We start from the raw sequence: 22,823 nt of genomic DNA, 5'->3' as shown, positions 1-22,823 counted from the left end.
TTTCTGTTTGTTGTAGCGCCATGAAGCCGCTGGCGAACGTGCGCTTTATAAGTAATTTTAAATTCAAATTCAAAATTAAATTAAATTCAAATTCAAAATAAATTCAAATTCAATTCATCCATCGGAGGTAAACGGGTACTCCTGGTATGGGTAATAGAAACACCTGCTATCTCCAGTGCTAAAAAAAATATTAGATGCTGAGGTTAAAGTAGTTACTTTACATACTTTGAATATGTTTTGATTTTTTTTCATTAATATCAATATTTCTCGTGAGGGTTGAAAATATGCTGACACCTTTCAGCAAAAAAACACATGTATTGATGTGTTTCTTTCTCTTGCTCTCACTTCACGATTTTAAACTGGGTTGGAGATCGATGTAACATAAGGATTGATTGTTCACATTTTGAAGCTTAAAAGTGATGAAAGTGTTTCATCTAATCATCGCTTGCAGGGTCTTGCATTTCATTCAGCAGCCCATTGAATTTATGGGGGAGGTATACGTTGCGCTGCTACAATGTTGCCATAAATAACTGAACATTTACATCTTATTCAGCAATACCCTGTAATAGTGTAAAATCATGTGCCAATTTGGAAGTCATGCAAAGGCATTAATCAGTATCCAGACATACGCTCTTGCGAGTGGTAGGGCCCAAGATACAAATCATTTTTGTCACACGCTTTATGAAGACCTAACGAAAGCTTATTAAACATAGCGAATTTGTGACGTTTTGTGCTTTTGATAAAAAATCATGTCAATTTATAAGGCAAAAAACAGCAAAAGGAAACTTAGTAGACGCATGCCATTGCACGTAAAAAAAACTTTGGAGAAGTATGCAGGAAAAAGCCAGTGTTTTCAGCTGTAGTTAGGTCTGCTGCCAGAGACATTTATGTTGCTATGCATTTTAAGTTATCTCGCAGTGCTGAAAGTTCTTAGCAAAGACAAACTTTACAAACTTGATTAAGTACGAAAATTATTATTTCACTAAGTTTTCTTGGCGTAAAAAATATTTGCACACCCCCATAAATTTCCCAATTGCACCTTATTTATTCTCGTGATTAGAAGATCAGGCGTGAAGTTCTGATGTATCGGCTTTTAACTATTTCATTTTGAGTAGTGTAGCCTGATCTATGACTTTCATGCAGTCTCTGCTGGACATTTTCATTTTACATTGCCACGCGCTCATGTATAAAAGTGAGGATTAGAATTCTCATTTCACAGTCAGTCAAGAAACTTACAGTCTAATACCTTAAATATTCTGTCTCCAATCTAGGCTAAGAAGGGCTTACTGCTTACTCTTAAAGAGATTAATTGACACAACAATTCTACATAAGCTTCATCTTGAGTACCAGACACAAATTACTGTAATATTGGCATGTCTGTGAACATTTTAGAAATAAAACGCATAGTGATTTTTTTTTTACTTGGACAATGTTTCATATTTTGCCCATGAAAGATATCCATGCCCCTGTCCCAGAAAAAAAAGACAGAACACCAACAAGACAAATCCATTAAGGAAAATGTTGATGTATAATTTTATATGAAGTGGTTTACAAAAGTAATGCGTAATGGTCCTTTCGTAAACACTCAGAATAGATACACTCACATGTCTTCATCCTAATATGATCTGGTAACAGCTGAAATGTACTTCTTAGCATGGTCCTTCATTGAAGAAGTTGATGTTAGCAACAGTAAACTCTGACGCCACGGTCAGTGTGAGGTCAGTTAAACATTTGCATATTTCGGGAATTCATTAAGTATGAGACACTCAAAGCAGGATAAGGCTTAATGTGATATTAAAACAATGTGCCAGATGCAAGAGATTTATGGGTATGTATTTATTCGTTTATAGTGTGAAAAAGCGACAGCATTTTTGTATGCTGCAGGAAATCACAACACTTCTTAATCAAATGTCTCTTGAAAAGATAATAGATATTAAATGCTTTAAGAAATGGTGATCCGTTGGTCATTGCACTGGTACTAGAAACGAGGAAGTCAGAATTATGACAAAATCATTGAATTGGTAATATAAAGGTTTTCTAAACTTATATTTCTTTGATTACATCAATATCGTATGGAACACAAACATTTCTTTTATTTGTAAAGTTTTAAAGTTTAATGGGCATATGTATGAACAAGCCCTACTGAGACTCATTAGCGATTTTTAGCTAAATGCTATTAAGGAATTGCAAAATGCTATGTATGTAGGAATCGCAATAATAATTGTGATTCCTTAATATTCCATAATGGCAAATCGCAAACAGCGAATCGCAATTAGGAATATCTTCCCATTCATTCCTAAGGGCGTAGGTGCCCATAGGAATGAATGGGAAGACATTCTCACTTTTGAGATTTGCAATTAGAGAATCGCAAATTGAGAATGCAATTTCAAGGTTGCAAAGGTGTCATAAGGACACCCTGATGCACCCCTAAAATGAGCATGTGTGCCCATGTGGTGCACAGACATGCCCTAAGGGGAATTATGTGTGCAACATGGCACTTTGAAAAAGGCAAAAAAGTGCTTTTTCAAAGAATTCGCACAACTTAGGTGCTTTCTACATCGCATTTAAGGAATCGCAATTTGCGATTCCTTAAATGCAATCACAAAATAGAGAATCACAAATTTTGCAATTCTCTAATTTGCAATGCCCTTTTGGGATGATATATCCCAAAAGGCCTTTCCCCATTCGCAAATGGGCCAGTTCTGAGAATTGGCCCGTTTATGAACAGGAAAAGGGCTTGATACCTATCCCCTCTTGTCTTTTTTTGGATTAGTAATTTAAATTTCATATTTGTCTGTGTTGTGGCTACAACAAGGACCCATGTAGGCTGGCCTTTACCAAGCTCCTACACGAGGTTGCTTCCTATGAGCCTACACATGGAGTGGTGTGGAGTGGAGTGGTGTGGCTCACAGGTTAGAGGTGGCAGACCCGGAAGCAGAGAATGGCCCGGGACCAGGGTTCAATTCCTGACGCGGCAGGGTCGTGGACCAGGGTCAACGTACTTGATAATTTTCGCCTCGGTGCCTACTCTAACCAGGGATCACACTCGGCAACTCTGGGCATTAAGCTTGCCTCATCTCTACAAAGGCCCCCCACAGACGCCGGGGATACCTGGTTTCACCTTGGAGATACCCAGAAAGGGACCATCTCACAGGGAAAGCCAGGACGGGTTCCCCAGTGGTCTTCCGCGCCAGGATACTCCGGTAGTAATTGAGCGTGCTACAAAACAGCATATTACATTACATTACATTACACATCTTCAAATGCAAAGTTTAATTTTATATTAAAGCACTGGAGCAGATGAAGGTGAAGACCACAGTCACTGCCGTTTGGAACCAAAAATCTAAGGATTTTACCTTTATATGACTGCTGAAGGAGTGCTCCCATTCCCTCTGCCAACTCTTATGTTGGTCAATTTATGTTATCCTATGGAAGAGGTAGGCCTCACTCTAGTGAAAAACAAATTTGGGAACTTTCACTACTAAGACATGTAAAACTTAAAAACACGTCCTACCTTATGGGTTCTTTAGGGCTGTTATTCCTGACAACCTTAAGGTGGTCTTCTCCTCACTTTTTGCCTTCCTCTTTCGTTTTTTCTGATCTAGTTTTTGCTGACATTAGGCTCTTGTGCACTTTATCACCGCTAGCCAGTGCTAAAGTGCTTGCGCTGTCTCCTCTAAACATGCCATTTTTGGGTTACCCATAATTAGTACATTTAATTTACTGATAAGTCATTAGTAAAATGGTACTACTTGTACCCAGGCCTGTAAATTAAATGTGACTAGTGGGCCTGCAGCCCTGATTGTGCCACCTGCAAAAGTAGCCCTTTAAACTTGTCTCAGGCATGCTGTTGCATAGTCTGGGTGTACAGTTTAAAAACTGTCATTTCAACATGGCAAAATTAACCTTTTCCAAACACAAGCCATCCTTTTAAATGCCTATAACTCACTCCTAGGGTAGACACTGGACAGCCCAAAGAGCAGGGTGCAATGCATTTAAAAGGTAGTAAATATACTTTTAAGTTTTACATGTGTTGGTAGTGAAAAACTCTTAAATCCGATTTTCACTTCTGCAAGTCCTACCTCTCCTGAAGGACAACATTAGACTGGCATTATAATATTTTATAAGTGCAATTATCAAATAGGAATAGATTACTGGTCCATGTTTGGTGTCTCGGAGTCTCACTATAACATCCAAACTTGTGGTGAATTTGTATGTTAAATTGCAGGTTTGAAAATGCCACTTTTAGAAAGTTGTCATGTACGTGCCTTCGCCATTTGGTGCCTGCAGATTATCTCTGGTCACATGATTGGGTGTAATTGTCAGTTGAGCTTAGGTGTGACTGGATGGGCCATCACTGACAGGACGGAAGGGAGGAGCTAGGCACAGCCTCGCTTACACCTGAATAAGCAAAAAAGGGCTGCACACCCCCTAGAGTTAGTCTGGAGCCTGAGATGGGAAGGCAGGACATCTATGCACTTAAAAAGCATGCCTCAAAAAGTTTCTTCCCCACTTCAGAGGCACAACTGGGGTTAAATACTGGACCTCAGACCCTGACATGGATTGTGGTTGCTGCTTGACCAGGACTCACACACCAGTCAACCAGTCACCAGTCAACCAACAACTCATTTGTTTACAAGGGTCTACCTTAGGAATGATTTATATGTATTAAAAAGGGAGGTTTGTGCTTGGCAAAAGGTTTATTTAGCCAAGTGTAATTAGCAGTTTAAAACTACCCACTAGATTGAATGTGAGACCTGAGACACTTTTTAAAGTGATACTTAAATGAGTGGCACAATAAGTGCTGCAGGCCGACTAGTAGAATTTAATTTGCAGCCCCTGGGTACTTGTAGTACCCATTTACTAGGGACTTAGAAGTACATTAAATGTGCAAATCATGTGTTAGGCCATCTTACCATGTTTTAGGGAGTGAATACAAGCACTTTAGCACTGGGGAGTGCACAGATTCCTAATGCCAAACAAAAGAATCCAGAAAACAGGAGGGGTGAAAGCTAAATTTTGGGGGTGATCCTGCGGCCAAGTCCAACAACATCCACTATGCTTCTCTTTGTCAACCCATTTTCAGAATTTGTGATCATGATTGTTGTTGGACTTGGCCCTTTTAGGCTAAAGTTCCTAAAACTATTTGCTTTCCGCCTTGAACTTTTTTCTGACATGGTGTTGCCAACTTAAATGCTTGGGACACTTTGCCACTGCTAATCAGTGTCAAAGTACAAGTGCTCCTTCCATAAAGTGTAAGGGTAATTGGTTGTCCATTATTGGTATGTTTGCCTTACTTGCAAAATCACTAGTAAAGTGCACTATGTGGTAATGCAGATGCTACTAGTGGGCCTGCAGCACTCATTGAGCCACCCACACAAGTAGCCTTAAAGAGGGATCTGATGCCTGCCATTGCAGTGCCTGAACGCAGTTTGTTAAAATGCCATGTTGTTCTGACAAGTGCACTCACTTGCCAGACGTTACTCTCCCCTTTCTCTGCAAATCAGACACCCCTATGGTAGGTCCAGGGTACCCCCTGGGCAGGGTGCAGTACATGTGAAAGGTGGGACATGTACCAAGGTGTGTACCATGTCCTGAGAGTGAAATAATCTCCATCTCGTTTTTCACTGTTGAAAGGCCATCTTGTCCATAAGATAGAATGGGGAGGCTGTGCAATATGTTTTCCAGCCTATCTTCCCAAAGGCTTAAGATGGAGAGGTGAATATAAGTGTGCCTGAACTCACAATGTAATAACACATCTTTTTATGAAGGTGTTTTTTGCATTGTGTGTTTAGAAGCCACTCTTTAAGAAGTGGCTGGGCTTTTGTGCTCTAATATTTCTGTGTGTCTCTTCCTGGTTGTGGATTGATTGTCTGGATTTGAAAGTGATAGGATCTGGGGAATGTCTTGACCCATGGGGAGGAGGTGAGACAGCAACAGGCTGACATTCATCTGGAGTGTAGGGGGAGGAGTAGCCTCTAGAGGTGAAGAGGCCTCGGTTGTTGCCATAAAACAATTGTCCCATCTCCTATTGAGTGATTGAGAATCCAGATCCCACTAATCGAAGGAAGAAGGTGTCACCGGGAGGGAGGCACCCAGAACTGGTATGAAGAGGGGTCAGTGCCCCCTGAACACAAAAACTTCCAAGGCATTTAACTATAAGAGCTCAAGCCCCTGAACATGGGAGAAATAGATTGATCAAGATTGAGCAAGACTGAAGCTACTTCGTGGTCAAGAGGAACCTTTGCCAAGGAAGAAACAACTGAAGAAACTGAAGGAAAAGACTGACCCTTGCTATTTTTTCTGGAGCTGGCCTGCAGTTTGCTGTTTTAGCCAAGGAGTGGCTAAAGGGACTTTGCTGTGTGCTGTGTCCCCCTGCTTGAAAGACTTGGCTGTGCTGTGTCCTGAGGTAACTTATCCTCAAGGGCCAGAGGTGAGATGGCTCCCTTTTGTGGAAACTCAGGAACACAACCATTTCCAGGAAAGTCTCAGCAAAGCTGTGTGCGTGTGCTTGTTGCAGCCTGCGACCCTAGTAAGATGTGCCCTGTGATCGTGGGCACCTGTAGTCCAAGCGAGGATCAGCAATGCTATGTAGATGTGCTTTTCGCAGCCTCAGCACTTCGTGAGGATTGTCCTGTTACCGTGTGCACCGGAGTCCAAGTGCGTATTAGCAACGCTGTGTGCGTGTGCTTTGTGAAGCCTGACATCTTTGTGAAGATTACCTTGTTATTTTGCACACCCGAAATCCAAGTGAGTCTCAGCGATGCTGTGTGCAGCCTGAGACCTTCGTGAGGATTGCCTTGTTATCGTGCACCGAGAGTCCAAGTGAGTCTCAGCGATGCTGTGTACAAGTGCTTTGTGCAGCCTGAGACCTTTGTGAGGATTGCCTGGTTATCGTGCACCCGGAGTTAAGGTGAGTCTCAGCGAAACTGTGTGCATGTGCTTCATGCAGCCTGAGATCTTCGTGAGGAGTGCCTGGTGATGGTGCGCCAGAAGCTCAAGTGAGTTTCAGTGATGCTGTGTGTGTGTGCCCTGTGGCAGCCTGAGCTCTTCGTAGCAGTAGGGCCCAGGCTGGCAACCCTGGAGGAGCTGAGCTACCAGCCTGAGACCACCGTTGCCAGAGCGGGACCTCGAGCCAACCTCGTCGAGTGAGGATCTGAGTCCCGCTGCCCGGTATTCACAAAGATTGCATCGGAGGGCCAAGTCACTGGAAGCGGAGCGGAAAGCGAGGTTGTGCCCCTCAAGTAAAGTGTGACGAAGCCTGAAGCGGGGTGCAGGCTTGGAGGGAGACGCTCTCTGCCTCTCTCATGCCAGCAGCACGAGCCTCAGCTTCGACTCGTATCACGCCCGTACTTGCCAAGGTAGTGGCAGTACCGGGGCCGGAGTGCGGAGCTGCACTTTTTTGTTACACCATACCTGTGATGGGGGCAACTGTTGATAGTTCCATTATTTCTGTATAACAAATTACCTGATTGTTGTTTTACACATTGCATCACTTCTGCATAATGAACTACCTGCTTAGCATATTACGCACTGCATTATTTCTGCATAGCAAACTACCTGATTAGTGTATTATGCATGGCATTATTTCTGCATAACGAACTACCTGATTGTCGTATGACGCTTTGCATTATTCCTGCATAACGAACTACCTAGTTAGTGTATTTCGCATTGCATTATTTCTCCAAAACGAAGTACCTGATTGCCGCGTTACGCGTTGCATTATTCTTACATTGCAAGGTGCCTGATTCTAGCATTACGAACTGCATAACATTGTATTAGGACTGCAGTGGAATATTTAGAAGTACTCATTAATATCACCAGAACTTACAAGGACTGGCTGGCCTAACAACCGGCCAGGAGGAATATTACGAATGCGCATATGTTGGATTTATTTTGAGTGGTCTTATTGTATATCTTTTTATATGAATTTATACTCGTTTTTATGAAACTTGTGTGGAGTCCATTTGTGATGCCATCATTGGGAAGCTGTGAGCGTTGTTGCAAATACTTTACACATTTGCCTTGAAGATAAGCTTAGCTGCTAATGCCTAGCTACCAAGGGGGTGAGCGGGGGCTATCTAAGGAGGCGTCATTCCTTTCCCTGACGTGGAAACGAGGGTCCCTATTTGGCCTAAGGTACCTACCTCAGCCAACCAGGGGTCCGGGTCTAAAAATTGTTCTTAGCAAATAGGTTTGTTTTGTAATGTTTGTAAACATTTTTGGCAGAATTGCAATCTTCCATTTACCAAGGGGTGTGTGATCTGGTAAACATTGTGAATATTAGAAGGCTGCAAGAGCTGAAATGGTAAGAAAGGTTTGCAAAGAGAGGCTCTGCTATTCTCTTTTTATAATTGCTGCATTTGCTTTTTACTTATATACTGCTATCTGTGAGCTTTGTTACTATTGTATACATTCTGTACAGTACATGTATATAGTGAGATATTAAAGTGTGAAGTCTTTACAACCAATCAATCAATCAATCACGTCATTTGTATAGCGCACTACTCACCCGGGAGGGTCTCAAGGCGCTGGGGGAGGGAAAAGTTACTGCTCTAACAGCCAGGTCTTGAGCTGCTTCCTGAAGGCGAGATGGTCTTGGGTTCGCCGGAGGTGGGTGGGGAGGGAGTTCCACGTCTTGGCTGCCATGTAGGAGAAGGATCTTCCTCCGGCGGTGGCTCTGTGGATGCGTGGTATGGTGGCGAGTGCGTGGCCGGTCGATCGTAGCTGGCGGGTGGGCCTGTAGAAGGTCATGCGGTCGTTGAGGTACTTGGGGCCCAGGTCGTGGAGAGCCTTGTGTGCGTGGGTGAAGAGTCTGAACGTGATTCTCTTGCTGACGGGGAGCCAGTGCAGATCTCTCAGGTGTCCGGTGATGTGGCTGTGTTGGGGGATGTCGGGGATGAGTCGGGCGGAGGCGTTCTGGATGCGTTGGAGTCTTTTTTGAAGTTTCGCTGTGGTTCTGGCGTAGTGGGTGTTCCCGTAGTCAAGTCGGCTGGTGACAAGTGCCTGGGTGACGGTCTTCCTGGTTCCCGTGTTGATCCATCTGAAGATCTTGCGGAGCATGCGCAGGGTGTTGAAGCACGAGGATGAGACGGTGTTGACTTGTCTGGTCATTGACAGGGAGGAGTCCAGGATGAAGCGCAGGTTACGTGCGTGGTCCGTCGGTTTGGGAGCGGAGCACAGGGCCAGGGGCCACCAGGAGTCGTCCCAGGCGGAGGGTGATGATCCCAGGATGAGGACTTCCATCTTGTCCGAGTTCAGTTTAAGGCGGCTGTTCCTCATCCAGTCTGCGAAGTTTTTCATCCCTTTGTGTAGGTTGGCTCTGGCGGTGGTGGGGTCGCTGGTGAGGGAGAGGATGAGCTGGGTGTCTTCAGCGTAGGAGATGATGTTGAGGTTGTGCTGGCATGCGATGGCTGCGAGGGGGCTCATGGAGACGTTGAAGAGGGTTGGGCTGAGTGAAGATCCTTGTGGTACGCCGCAGATGACTTCGGTGGCCTCGGATCTGAACGGAGGGAGGCGGACTCTCTGGGTTCTTCCGGTGAGGAACGAGATGATCCATTCGAGTGCTTTTTCTCGAATTCCGATGTTGCTGAGGCGCTTCATTAGAGTTCGGTGGCAGAGGGCCGCTGTATCCCCGTTGTCAATCAGGGTTCTGATGTCGTCGGTGGCTGCGATCAAGGCGGTCTCGGTGCTGTGATTGGCTCGAAACCCGGACTGCGAGGGGTCGAGGGATCCGTTTGTCTCGAGGAAGGCGGCCAGCTGTTTGTTGACGGTCTTCTCGATGAATTTGGCCGGAAAAGGAAGGAGCGAGATGGGACGGTAGTTCTTGAGGTCGGTGGGGTCCGCCGTTGGTTTCTTCAGGAGGGCGGTCAGCTCGGCGTGCTTCCAGCTCTCCGGGAAGGTGGCGGTGTGGAAGGAGGAGTTGATGGTGTCTCGGAGATGGGGTACGATGGTGGCGTCGGCTTTGTTGAAGACATGGTGTGGGCACGGGTCGGTTGGTGATCCCGAGTGGATGGAGTTCATCGTGCGGGTGGTGTCTTCGGTGCTGATCGGGGTCCAGTTGCAGAGGGTGGTGGTGACGGGCGTTGGTTCGGTGGTGGGGTGCGTGGTCTGTGCGTCGAAGCTGTTGTGTATGTCGGTGATCTTGCGGTGGAAGAACGAGGCGAGTGAGTTGCAGAGGTCTTGCGAGGGAGTGATGTCATTGTTTCCCGCGCTGGGGTTGGAGAACTCTTTGATGATGCTGAAGAGTTCCTTGCTGTCGTGGGTGTTGTTGTCCAGTCGTTCTTTAGGTGCCGTCTTCTTGGTGGCGCGGATCAACTGATGGTGTTTGCGGGTGGGGTGCTTGTGGGCGGTCCTGTTGTCTGTGGTGTGGCCGAGCCGCCAGGCTTTCTCGAGGGTGCAGCAGTTCTTCTTGATTCCTTGAGTACGTCGGTGAACCAGGGGGTTTTCTTGCTGCCATTTCTGCTGGGAGGGTTCTTTAGGGGTGCGAGGTCATCGGCTCAGGCGGTCAGCCACTTGGTGAGGTTGCTGGCTGCTCCGTTGGTGTCCGTTGTGTTGGTGGGAGTGTTCTGGCTGAGGGAGGTGGTGAGCTGCTCGGTGGTGATCTTGCTCCTGTATCGGTGGGGGACCTGTTGCGGGTGGTGGTGGGTCGTAGTTTTATTGAAGCTGAAGTGGACGCAGCTGTGGTCGGTCCAGTGGAGTCCTGTGGCGTGGCTGAAGGAGATGTGCTTGCTGGATGAGAAGATTGGGTCAAGCGTGTTGCCGGCGTAGTGGGTGGGGGTGTTCACCAGTTGCTTGAGTCCGTGGTTGGCGAGGTTGTCCAGCAGGGCGGTGGTGTTTCTGTCGTTGTTGTTCTCCAGGTGAAAGTTGAGGTCTCCTAGGAGGATGTAGTCGGCGGAGGGAAGGGTGTGTGTGCTGATGAAGTCTGCGATGACTTTGTTGATTTGTGTGCGTGGTCCCGGTGGTCTGTAGATGAGGGTGCCGCGGAGGGTGGTCTTGGGGTCAGTGTATATCTGGAAGTACAGGTGTTCGGCGGCGGTGAAGGTTTCGTCTGAGTTATTTGAGATGCGGATGGTGTTCTTGTGTACGATGGCGATGCCTCCTCCCGTCTGGTTGACAAGGTCCTTCCGGGTGATCTTGTATCCGTCCGGGATGGCTATGGCGATGTCGGGCGATGAGGAGGCGTTCATCCAGGTTTCGGTGAGGAAGGCAACGTCCTGTGCTGTCGTGTCGAGCAGGTCCCAGAGTTCCACGGAGTGCCTGTGGATGGAGCGGGTGTTGAGCAGGATGCACTTCAGGTGGTTGCTGCTGGTGCAGGGTTTGGCGGGGGCCGTACAGGTCCGGTAGCAGGAGAAACGGCAGGCTTAGCAGGTGAAGGGTCCGTGGGTGCGTCTCGGGGTGGCTCGGTAGCAGGCAGGGTTCCGGCCGGTGTTGAGTGCATTGAGTGTTGCAGCGTCGTAGGTCCTTTGGGGCGTCTTGCTTCGGCGGGGCCAGGGGTCCTGGCACTGGGCGCGGTCCAGGCGCGGACGGGCGCAGACGGGCTTGCCTTTGGCGCGCCTTTGGCGCACAATCGGCGCGCCCGCTGCGTGTGACCGCTGCGCGTCCGTGCGGTCGCCATTTAAGGTTAAGTGGGGAGGGCGGAGCAGCTGGGAGGCGGGAGCGGGGAGGGCACAGACCACAAAGGGGGCGTGGCCTCATGGCCGGCGTCGGGAAGCGGGGAGCGGGGCGGGAAGGCACAGGGGGGGAAAAACGATCACGGATACAGAAAGGTACAATAGTAGCAATCACAGGCAATCCAAAATCACAGGCAATGACAAATCCTTTAAAAAAAAAACGGCAGAGCTGCGGGGGCAGCGTGCAGCGCGGCAGGCACACGGAGCAGCGAGGCTGTGATCAGCAGCGGGGGCACACACTCACAGCTGGTGGCCATGCGGCGCGGGGGTGTCCTCGGACAGGTCACACTCACCTGCGCCGCGCGGTCGCCATTTAAGGGCAAGTGGGGAGGGCGGGGCAGCTGGGAGGCGGGAGCGGGGAGGGCACAGACCACAAAGGGGGCGTGGCCTCGTGGCCGGCGGCGAGAAGCGGGGAGCGGGGCGGGAAGGCACAGGGGGGGAAAAACAATCACAGGTACAGAAAGGTACAATAGTAGCAAACACAGGCAATCCAAAATCACAGGCAATGACAAATCCTTTAAAAAAAACGGCGGAGGTGCGGGGGCAGCGTGCAGCGCAGCAGGCACACGGAGCAGCGAGGGCACACACACACAGCTGGTGGCCGTGCAACCTGCAACTCTGACTGGGCATTAAAACCTCTATTGCAGTTTTGATAATGGTGTTCTAGTCTAACTAGTCTCAGCTCTGCACACCTCTTTGAGCTAAACATTGAATGTTCATGCACATCAACTTGGGGAGTCATGGGAGTTTGAAAGACATCTTTCCATTGCAGACTAGGGGGCATATTTATGAGTCCCTTGTGCCGCCCGGAGCATCACTTTTTGGGATGCTATGGTGGCTCAAACCGTGCAATCATACCTCTGAGGCCACACAAATTCACTTTGTGTGGCTTTGAATGGCCTCATAGATATGGAGTAAGGCAAGGCAGTGCAAATTCCGGCGTTGCCTTACTTTGCACTGGGCTGCACTACGCCAAATCTCCATAAATGAGGGCCCAAGTCACTAGGGCCCTAGTTAGTTGCAAGCACCAGTTTTGCATTGTTTAGTGCATTGTTGTTCCTATGACTGCAATGAATCGAAAAACTGTCAGACAGGGTGATGTATGTCATCTTTGGCTCCTCAAACATGGGGCAATGTTGCCCTGTGCTGCTAAAGTGAATCTAAAGATCTGTGTTAATGGATGCTATTCTCGCGGTCTGTGTCTCTCCAATCCACCCATATATCTCTCAACACAGTGGTTTAGTAATTCACAGTACTCTAGTTTCTCTCACTCAGTCATTTGCACAAATGGGGATGTGAGATAGTATCCACAGGACAGATGAATTACTGGCAACCCTTCTGCAATACCAGCAGACATAGAAAACTCCTGAAAACTCACCTCTTCACACAGACTGGCTAGACCCCCGTATCTCCATCTCATTGGCACTCAGCCAGCGCCAGGAAACCTCTCGGTGTCAGTGCGCTATACAAGAATCCCCTAAGATAAGATAAGATAAGACATTGGATACAAAAAGGACAAGGCCGATGATGCTTTGGTGTACAAATCATAAAACACAACGCTGAGCGCTGCTTATACACGCAGTCCATATTACGTGAGAATGTTCATTAAGACGCCTCATTGAATTACTTCTGGAAAGCAGGTATTTGAATATTTTTTTTCTCCGTGTTTTCCTATTTCAGTGCAAGCTCGAGTACCAAGCGTGTGTGTCAGGAAAACAAATCACGGTGAATTGTGAAGGACGATGCCCTTGCCCTTCAGGCAAGTCTTCAAGTACAGTCAAAAGTTCGAAAAGAGGTAAGTCATGTTGCCGTAATTGTAATTTGAGTTCAGCAATCTAGAAAATAAAGGGGCATATTATCAAGCCTGTGCGCTAAAATTATCGCCGCTTTATCGGCCGAAAACGGCCGATAAAGCGGCGATTATGGGCTTGATAATATGCTCTGTGGAATTCCAATCGAAGCCCATGTTAGATGTCTTCACATCTAACATGTGCTTCGATTGGAATTCCATAGAGCATATTATCAAGCCCATTATCGCCGCTTTATCGGCCGTTTTCGGCCGATAAAGCGGCGATAATTTTAGCGCACAGGCTTGATAATATGCCCCAAAATGCCTTAGAATGTGAACAATTTTCCATTTGCTTAAATGGGGTGTTAAAAAAATATTCATTTGGAAACTATTAAATATGATTTATCGATTTTTGCTTTAGCTTCTAGAAGAGCCTTAATCTTTTCAAACTAACACAAGAAATGATGTTGGAAGATTGGGCAGTCAGTGAGTAAGAACTAACTAAGAGCCTCACCGGTAATCCGTCCGACAGAAAGAATGAACTTTAGTGAGTGATTTGCACCGCCTCACAGGTTTATCAATAGTCTGAATAGTATTACGCACTGAGACAGAATCTATAAAAATATGACCTTGCTTATGCAAAATGTGTGTAGCAATCAATCAGAAAGTTGTAACATTGAATTGCGAATGGATGGAGGTATAGAGCAATGTCCTGTGTGGGTTATGTACCAAAAATCGTTTGAGGCCGGTTACATGCCAGGGTTGTAAATATCAATATGTGTAATAACTGGAAGAGTGCTTGCTGTTGCATCATTGGTAGTAAATAGTTACAGGTTCACTTCTAAATCCGTTTCTCTGACAAGTCTCAAGCCCACTCTCTGAAATGGCTTTTCCCACATAAATTTTTAGAATAGTACTTTTTTATGACCATTGTATGGAATTATGTAATTGCATTGCACATAATTATAATTGTTTTTCACATATTAAAATGTTTGGCTTAAGGATTAGAAATGATGTGCCAAGACACACCTGGTTTTCAGTTAATGGGCAAATCCAAAATAAAGACACCAGGCTCCAAAGTCGTCAGCTGAGGCACTAGTCCACATCTTTTGTTTTAGCATTTTGACAATGAGGCAAGGGCAGTGTCAAGATTTTGTTTTCTCAACAGTATTTCAGTGAAATAGCCGCTTTTCCAGGAAGCAGAAACAGAAGGCCCCCACGATTCCAGACTCCCCCAGCCAATCACGATGCTGCCGATAGCAGCGTCACAACAGGTCTGTGCACTGTGGTTTGGTGCTCAGATGGGGACTGAGAACCTGGGCATGTTTTCCACCCAGGCTGTGCAACCGGTGGAGAACATGCCAAGTGCGCCAAGTGTGCAAGAGGATTTGGCCGGCCCAGGACAGGTGGCCAAAAAGTCATGCATATTTAGAAAGTGCTCATCACTCCTCCTCCTTGGGCAGTCCAGCCTGCTCCGCCCTTACAGAGGAGTACTGACAAATAAAATGATAATAACATGCTGTTATTATCATTGTATTTTATATTCGTCTGTTTTATTTTCAAGAGTTAACGCTCGTAACAGGGTCTTTTTAAAACAGCGTTGAGCCTAGCAACCCTAGACAAGGCCAGCCGCGAAAAGAAACAGCGTTAGGGCCATAGGGCTTGCACAAAAAAGCTAATTTACACAGCGTCTTGCCTACAACCCCACCGGGGCCAGCCGCGTGACATGACATAAGCTGATGCATCTATTCGGCATGTAGATAACCCAGATCCCAATTGATTAACGGGCAACTGGCCCAACACTTAAGGACAGCCCAACGGGGCTCAGTAGTCATACTTAGAACCAAAAAGCAGACAAAAGGAGAGGAGAAAATGAAAGGAGAATAGGAGTGGTGGGAGATACATAGAGGACAGTGAAGGCAGAGTGTGCGAGCGCCAAGGGGGGGGGTCAGCGGGGAGAAAACGCCCCAGGTAACTCCTGCGTCAAAGAGGATGTCTAAGGGAGTAGTCTCGAGGGGTCTGGAGGGGCGACAGCGTCATCTAAGAGGTGCAGGGTTCTGAGCCTGATAGGCATGTGGTGCGCATGTTCTATTGAGCAGAGGTATCGTACTAGCGGCCGCTAAACCGCCCCAAAACGCGTGTTGCGTGCTTGCAATCGCACTGTGAGAAGTTCCATCGTTATGACGTGCCAAAGCCGTACAAACCAGGCTGCTATAGGTGGGTCTTCGGTTCTCTTCCAGTATAGGGCTATAAGCTGCTTGGCCGCCCCCCCAGCATTTGAAGCGCCAGGATCCAGTCACTGTGGGTGAGTGCCTTAAGGGTGGCAGGTCTGATACCAAGTAGGATTGTGCTCACAGCTTCAGGCAGGGAGAAACCCAGCAACCCTCTAATGTGGCTATTATCATTGTATTTTTACTGTGTGGTGACCTTCCTCCACCTTAGAGGATAAGCTGCCCCTGGAGTCAAGGAGTAGATTTATGGCTGAAGTGTCTGATGTGGGATATTCCTTAGTTGCAGAGCAGATGGATGACTGATTTATCTAGTGCAGCTGTGAGCTTGCTGTCTGAAGTTCAAGAGGAAAAGTGCTGATCTCCAAGCAACATAATACCATTGACCCAATTTGACCAGATGGCAAATGGATAGGAGGGAAGTAGCTGCTTAGTGTTCCATCTTTTTGCCACAAATGCTCAGCAGCTGCACTCCGAAACCCATGATCACTTTTTTTTTATAACCCAATTTTGGGCAAGATTTACAAATGATTTCTACCATGTTTGCATTAAAATGTTTGAAAGAGTTGAATTCTGATTTACTTTCCAGGTCCAACTTGCTTTGCACTGGAAAGTCGACCTCAAGCAACCCAAAGTAGCTACTTTGCCCCAAGGGGGTGTATCATGGGTGGTACAGTGGAGTTCCCATGCATTCCCCTATGTTGTGTTGCCACAAAGCCCTATTTACCAAAGAAGGGAGACAGGGCTTTATGCTAAAATGTACACCTCCTCAAAGTAAACAAAAAAGTAATAATATTGGAGAAAAATGTATTGTCTGCAAACATTTGCAAGATGGATGTGTGATGCACTTTACATCATGTATACAAACTTTGAAAATAGAATTTTGAACCTGAACAGTAACGTTCTTGTTTGGCTCTATGTCCTTTGCTTCCGTAAGTCCACAGTTGCCACAGGTAGCCTTCCTTGTCTCCATCAATACCACTTGCCACTTAGAACCCCCTCTGTGCAAAGTTTAGCGATGAAGGATACTGAGATCGAGCAGGCTATCAAAGATACAGTGGCGGTTCGTAGTGAGAGTGTTGCGGGGTGGTGAGGCGAAGAGGGGGAGGAGCAGGGTGAGGATAGTAAACTCCGGCCTACGGCCAACCGGAGGAAAGTACACAAACAAATGAATAAAAACGAATTACATTGTGTGCGCTGCAACGCAAATGGTGTGGCAGCGTGCGCAATGTAGTTAGTTTTATTTATTTGTTTATGTACTTACCTCCAGATGGCAGTATTCCCAAACTTTACTATCCCTACCCTGCCCCTCCCCCAACCCACACCACCGCCCTGCAACACTCCCACTACAAGCCACTATTGCAAAGATATTACCTCTTTTGGACTAGACTGACAGGGCAACAAAGTCCCACTGAACATCACAAACAGAGGACATATTCTTCAGGGGATTTATTGCTTGTTCGTACCTGATGACATTGACATGCAACCAACGGTTCCAGAATATCTGTACTCTGCTGGAAACAAGGAGAGACAAAAATATCAAAGAACAGTCACAGGTTATAGAGGATTGAACAACAACAAACCATAGTGCTGTGGTTCAAGAGTCTGCTTTGCTAGGAATAGATAACATTGTACTTCGTTGCAGTGCATCTTAGATGCAATCTCTCAAACATGTCTTACATTTTCTTAAATTGGTTCCTGTTTTCTTTACTCCATCCATGTTGGTGTCATCTGCAAAAAAGCATAAATCTACAACTTTTCAGAATGTAACCGATGAAGGAACTGAACATTATTGACCATATTTTAGATTCTTTAAGGTCTCCATTTCTCACTGCTTTCCATACAGTAACTTATGTAACCGCACATATTGTCTCCTCTTCACTTCTCCTTTTTAAGGCAAAAGTAGTGTAAGTTGCTTGATATCCTTTGCTATAGAAATGAGTCAAGAATCTTGATGGAGTTCTCTCTGAACCTGTCAGGAGTGTAATGTGACGCATGTGGCTTAAGTAATCTTTGAAAGGACTGCATGGAATTGAGGAATAATCTGGTGTGTGGAAAACGTGTTTTATTCAGTGCTGATGGTCAGGGGAGTTGGGATATGACCCCCCCCCCCGCCCCGCATGTAAATGCATTCTTGGCAATTGAGCGCGGGGACCTGAGTCAGATTTATCACTCTCCTGATTTCACTAAGAAGTTGTAATCTGTTTATTGTTTGGATCTGGAACTATATATACATATAAATATATACTGGTTTGCCAAAAAGTTATACATCTGCATACATATAATGGCTGCAAATTTTGTAATTTTAGGAATTCACAAACATTGGCAGTAATAGTTTTGGAAAGCTGTGTCAGTGTCAGGTTTTCAGCCATACTACTGGCAATCAAACTCCCAAAAGGTGATTGAACAAATGTTTAAAAATAGTCTAATCAATAGCAATCGATAATGACCACTAAAACATGGGAGCTCTCTTCCATGGTGTGGTGGCCATTTTTCTTTTCATTTTATTTCTTGCTGTCCATCTCACCAGCAGGATATCCCTGGTGTTAATGGACAGTTAATAAAAAGGCCATACGACTGTCCACTCTAAATAGCAGTAGTTAGATGGCTTACCTCTAATGGCACCTAATCCTTAGGGGCATCATAGAAGCTTTACATCAACAGTCCCTACTCCTTTGGTGTAAAACCTATGGTCCGCTGACACAAAATCAGATGGACAGACCTTAAGTTTGGCCGTCAGAATATTCTGCTGCGATGGTCTACTACATCCACCAAAATCTAAACCAGCCCCAGAGGCCCACCTAATAGAGGTCAGTACTCTTCTTACTCCGAATGAGAACAGTCCATCCCAAACCTTGACTATCTCACCCTTTCACCCTGTGACTCACTACATTTTTTAGTTGAGATATTTTTGAACCCCCCTGCACTATGGTGCAAGGGTGCCTGCGTTGGCACTAGGCTGCTAAGTGTAGCGCTAGTGCAGGGGAAACGCAGGGCTGCACCATATTCTTGTAAATATGGTGCAGCCCTGCACTTCTCCAGTGGCGGAGTGAGGCGTTAAGCCAGGAAGGCTATCGCCTCAGTCCGCCACTACCCTTGTAAATATGCCACCAGATTTCATGCTTTATTGCCAGGGAAAACAAAGTGCAAGCCAGAGGTAACAACTGCTGCCAATGGCCACAGGTGCTTGATGCAAATGTAGCACTGCTTCAAAATGAAATTTCTTCTTGGTTGCTGTTGTTTTTCTTAGAGCTCGACTCAATCACCTAGGTAACTTTGCATGAAAATGAATTGGGTCTTATGAAGCACTGCTGAACTAGCATAGCTATGTCCGTCATTGTCTTTCTTCTAATTTTACTGAACTTAGTGATGAAGCATGAATTCTGTTATCGTTTGCATTAATAATTGTTTCCCAAGTCTGTTTCCTATGATTCCTTTAAATATGTTATAAACATCGAAGCTAACACATTGTTCTATTTAATCATTCAGTTCAAAGTGTGTACAAGGAGCTATCACCAGTCAGTAAAAAGTATTTTTCTTGTGATCTTTTAGAATCCTGCTGTACTTGTATTAACACCATATGCGCGGCGGCTTTTCCCGCTGTGCGCTGACTTTTTGAAAAACCCCGCGGTTGAGCGTACGAGAACCGTAACTCATGACGAGCTGAGCTCGTCATGAGCGTCGAAGGGGTTAAAGTCCTGAAGAAAAATATATATCCTACTCTCCTCCATCTGAGAGCAATTGTACAATTCAAAGTCGGCTACCAAGTCCAAATATTTCAGCTGAATATCCTTGTGAAGAGCAGACGTGTTCTACTTGCCATATTTGGCATTGGAAGGCACTATGAAATGTATACAATGTTTTTCTCCAGAAGCACCTTATTTTACAGTATGGCCTATATTATTTCAAGTGGAATAATAGTCCCTTTCTGTTTTCAGGTGTTCCCTTTTCCTTAGTAATCATCATAATAACAAGAACATTAATATAGTGAGCACAAACAAAAGCAGCTCAAGCAAGAATATGTTGACAAAACCCTTTTTTAAGTACGATATTTCATATAAGGGAAAAAATATGCTTAATGTTTTTTCAAAGTTTTGGACATGCTCTGACAATAAGCATCATGCATCCATATCCTATGCCAATTTATTATGTCATGAGTTGAAAATGATATTCGTTTCCATTGCACAATTCGATAAAAGCACGGAATTTAAATACATTCAATAAATAGATGGGATAAAGTATTCCATGCCAAACATTTTAGGGATATCGCAGGTACTAAAGAGTTCAATTACCATACAGAGGAACAAGGAAGAAGGCCGAGAATCTTTATAGATCCATAGAACTCCGAGGTGAATTGCGGCAAATGGCATTTTAATACTTTCAATACATAACGACACCAGTATCCTTTCTCAAAAAGTTTAAATAAATGGCCTCTTGCTTCTTCATGAATACATGTGTTTAGAGATTATACACTCCAATACAGAACTGTTGCAAATATGTAGAACAAATGTAGTTAGAGACCATACACTTCAAAAAAGAACTGTTAGGCAAAATCATATGCCATGTAGCTAAATGTTAAGTCACATTCAAAGTCAACTCTAGTTAATGATGTGTGGTACCACGCAGATAAATTCTTGCTTTTGTGTAATTAACTATATCTGTGCAAACTATGATCATGCTACCGTCATTGTGCCTCGCTGCGAATGACTTTTAATCTCTGAAAAACAGTTTATAGGAGCAAGTTCTCTTTTTCTTGTTGTAATAGCACTTGCAAGTTTGCCCTTTGACATACCCATCAAACCGGCTGCTGGTTCTAGCAACTGGCAGTGTGACATCACAACTTTAATTACTGTGATTAGTGATATCAAAATAACAAGTAAGATGAAGTCGATAATTCAGAGGTGCCCATACACTGAAGGGTCAGTTCTATGAGTTTGGTGGGCTCTATAAGCTTAATTTTTAGGTATAGAAAAAGCATGCTCAAATTTTGCTTGATTTTCATATTATACAAATGTTTCAGTGACTAAATATTCTGCTACCATTTTTAGTGCTGTAGCTTGTAAGTACTTTTAAAAATCAGACAATTTTGCATTCTTTACTAGATTGTTTTTATCTGTATGAATGAGATAATAATTAGTGATTTATCTGTGAAATGCGAATCCTTGTCATGTAATTCCGTTTTCTCACAAAAAGATACTACTTCTTGTAGAAAATTGCCTCTTTTTGGACAGTCACCCACATTTTTTGTGGACTGATACTGCTGAGATTTCGACTGCACATGAGATTTCTAACCAGGCCCCAGTGCTCTGATCCCTAAACCATGTCATAATGTGTTAATTTATTTATCTTACTTAGAAGTCCCTGGTGTAAATAAATGTGCTGGCACATTTCTAATAGTTCATGCTACACACCACAGCAAGGCAAGCTGTTTTGCTGCATTGCATGGACTGGAGAGAGCCAAACAGCTCCATATTTACAAAGAAACTGTGATGTTACTTCTATGCACTGGCATACTTGTGCTGCATAGCGCTAATGAGGGCACTTTTGTTCAATGATGCAAAGGTGCCTGCATAAGGGCAGTATTGCTTTTGTGCAGGAAGGTATACCTTCTTACACAAAAACAGACTTTTCAGTCATATTCCTCTTTCCATGTGTGCTGCAGATTGCACACGTGGAAAAGGAAGCAAAAAACAGAAAAGAAGATATTTCTACTCGTTATGCCTGTGTTGGGTAGGCACACTATTGTGCCTGATACCCAGGCTCGCAAGTGTTTGTAAATGTGTGTTTGCATCAAAATTCATGGGTCGATGCACGTTAATGAAGCAAACACAAGAAGAGCATGTTAATGCCCATGCCTCACCCATGTAATGCTTACCCAACACAAAAGCAGTGCTATGGGCTGCAGCACTTTATATTTACTAAACAATGCAAAGCCACATCAATCAATTTTGCATGGGTTAGTAAATGCCAAAATAAATTTTGCAACGGGGCTGCACCACAAAAGTGTCACAACCCTAAAGCAAAATCAAATCTAGGCCATGGTTATTAGTTGTGCAGGATGTGAGTACTCCACAAGAAATAGGTCCACAATTGTGTACTTACTGGCAACCAGCGACGGCCCGTGGAGGGAGTTACGGTGGGGCAGGAGGGCGGGGAGGGGGAGGGGCAGGGTGGAGGTTGCTAAAAACCGGCATATGGATAATTGCAGGTAAGTAAACAATTTAATTAATAAAACGAATTTCGTAGTGCGCCTTGCATCGCAAAATGCAATGCAGTGCGAGCTACGAAATTCGTTTTATTAATTAAATTGTTTACTTACCTGCAATTATCCATATGCCGGTTTTTAGCAACCTCCGCCCTGCCCCTCCCCCTCCCCGCCCTCCTGCCCCACCGTAACTCCCTCCACGGGCCGTCGCTGCTGGCAACCAAGATCCCCATTGTAGTACTTTACTCTCTCAGTGTAGTGAAGCAGAGCAGTCCAAAGCCTACTCTTTTTAAAAAAAATATTTTTATTTATTGCAAGAAAACTGCGTCACTTTACATATATATATATAGAAAGCAAAAACAACAAAACATAGGTTTTCACCTTTGAATTCGAGCAGAGGAGTACAATACATACATTCAAAAATGTTTAAGTCATCACAGCGATGCCGATACAAAGTGAGCTGATCTCCTTGAATAGTTAGAAAACATATCAAACAAATGATCCCCAAATTTATTCCCTCCCTTTCAGTGCCTTGGGACCCCTAGGTTTTGCCAAAGCTAGCTCCATTGTATGAATTTCATTAATAAGGCTCCACCACTCCATAACACATGGAGGTTCCTTAGATATCCAAGTCCTAGCTATAACTAGCGTGGCGCAAGCGAAAGCTATAGTTAACAAATCTTTATGGCAACTAGTGATATCCTGTATGTCAAGCAATATTAAATGAGCTTAGAGTGGTGGAGATATAATTTGCCTACTGTTTAAAATGGCTGTTATTCCTTTCCAGAACAGACCAAGTTCCGGGCACTGATAAAGCATATGTTCAATACCTGCGGCTTCCAGATTCGATTTCAGACATTTAGTTCGCTCACTAGAAACATTTCCAGATACCCATCAAGCAATTCTCTGAGGTGTATAATAGATTTGAC

The 22,823-nt window shown here is 45.0% G+C and overlaps 1 protein-coding gene across 1 annotated transcript in view; it reads left to right on the top strand.

Moving 5' to 3' along the window:
- The window catches only part of SPOCK3 (SPARC (osteonectin), cwcv and kazal like domains proteoglycan 3), a 1,207,618-nt gene that overhangs the window by 849,676 nt on the left and 335,119 nt on the right, over positions 1 to 22,823 (top strand). Inside the window, exon 5 of the mRNA XM_086962399.1 lies at positions 13,353 to 13,467. Coding sequence (XP_086818525.1) covers positions 13,353 to 13,467 — 115 coding nt within the window. The remainder of the gene's footprint in view (positions 1 to 13,352; positions 13,468 to 22,823) is intronic.

This window comes from Lissotriton vulgaris, chromosome 3_1 (assembly GCF_964263255.1).
Source record: "Lissotriton vulgaris chromosome 3_1, aLisVul1.2, whole genome shotgun sequence".
Taxonomy (NCBI): Eukaryota; Metazoa; Chordata; class Amphibia; order Caudata; family Salamandridae; genus Lissotriton; species Lissotriton vulgaris.
The sequence above is the reverse complement of the archived record's forward strand: the minus strand, read 5'-3'. Positions and strand labels throughout refer to the sequence as shown.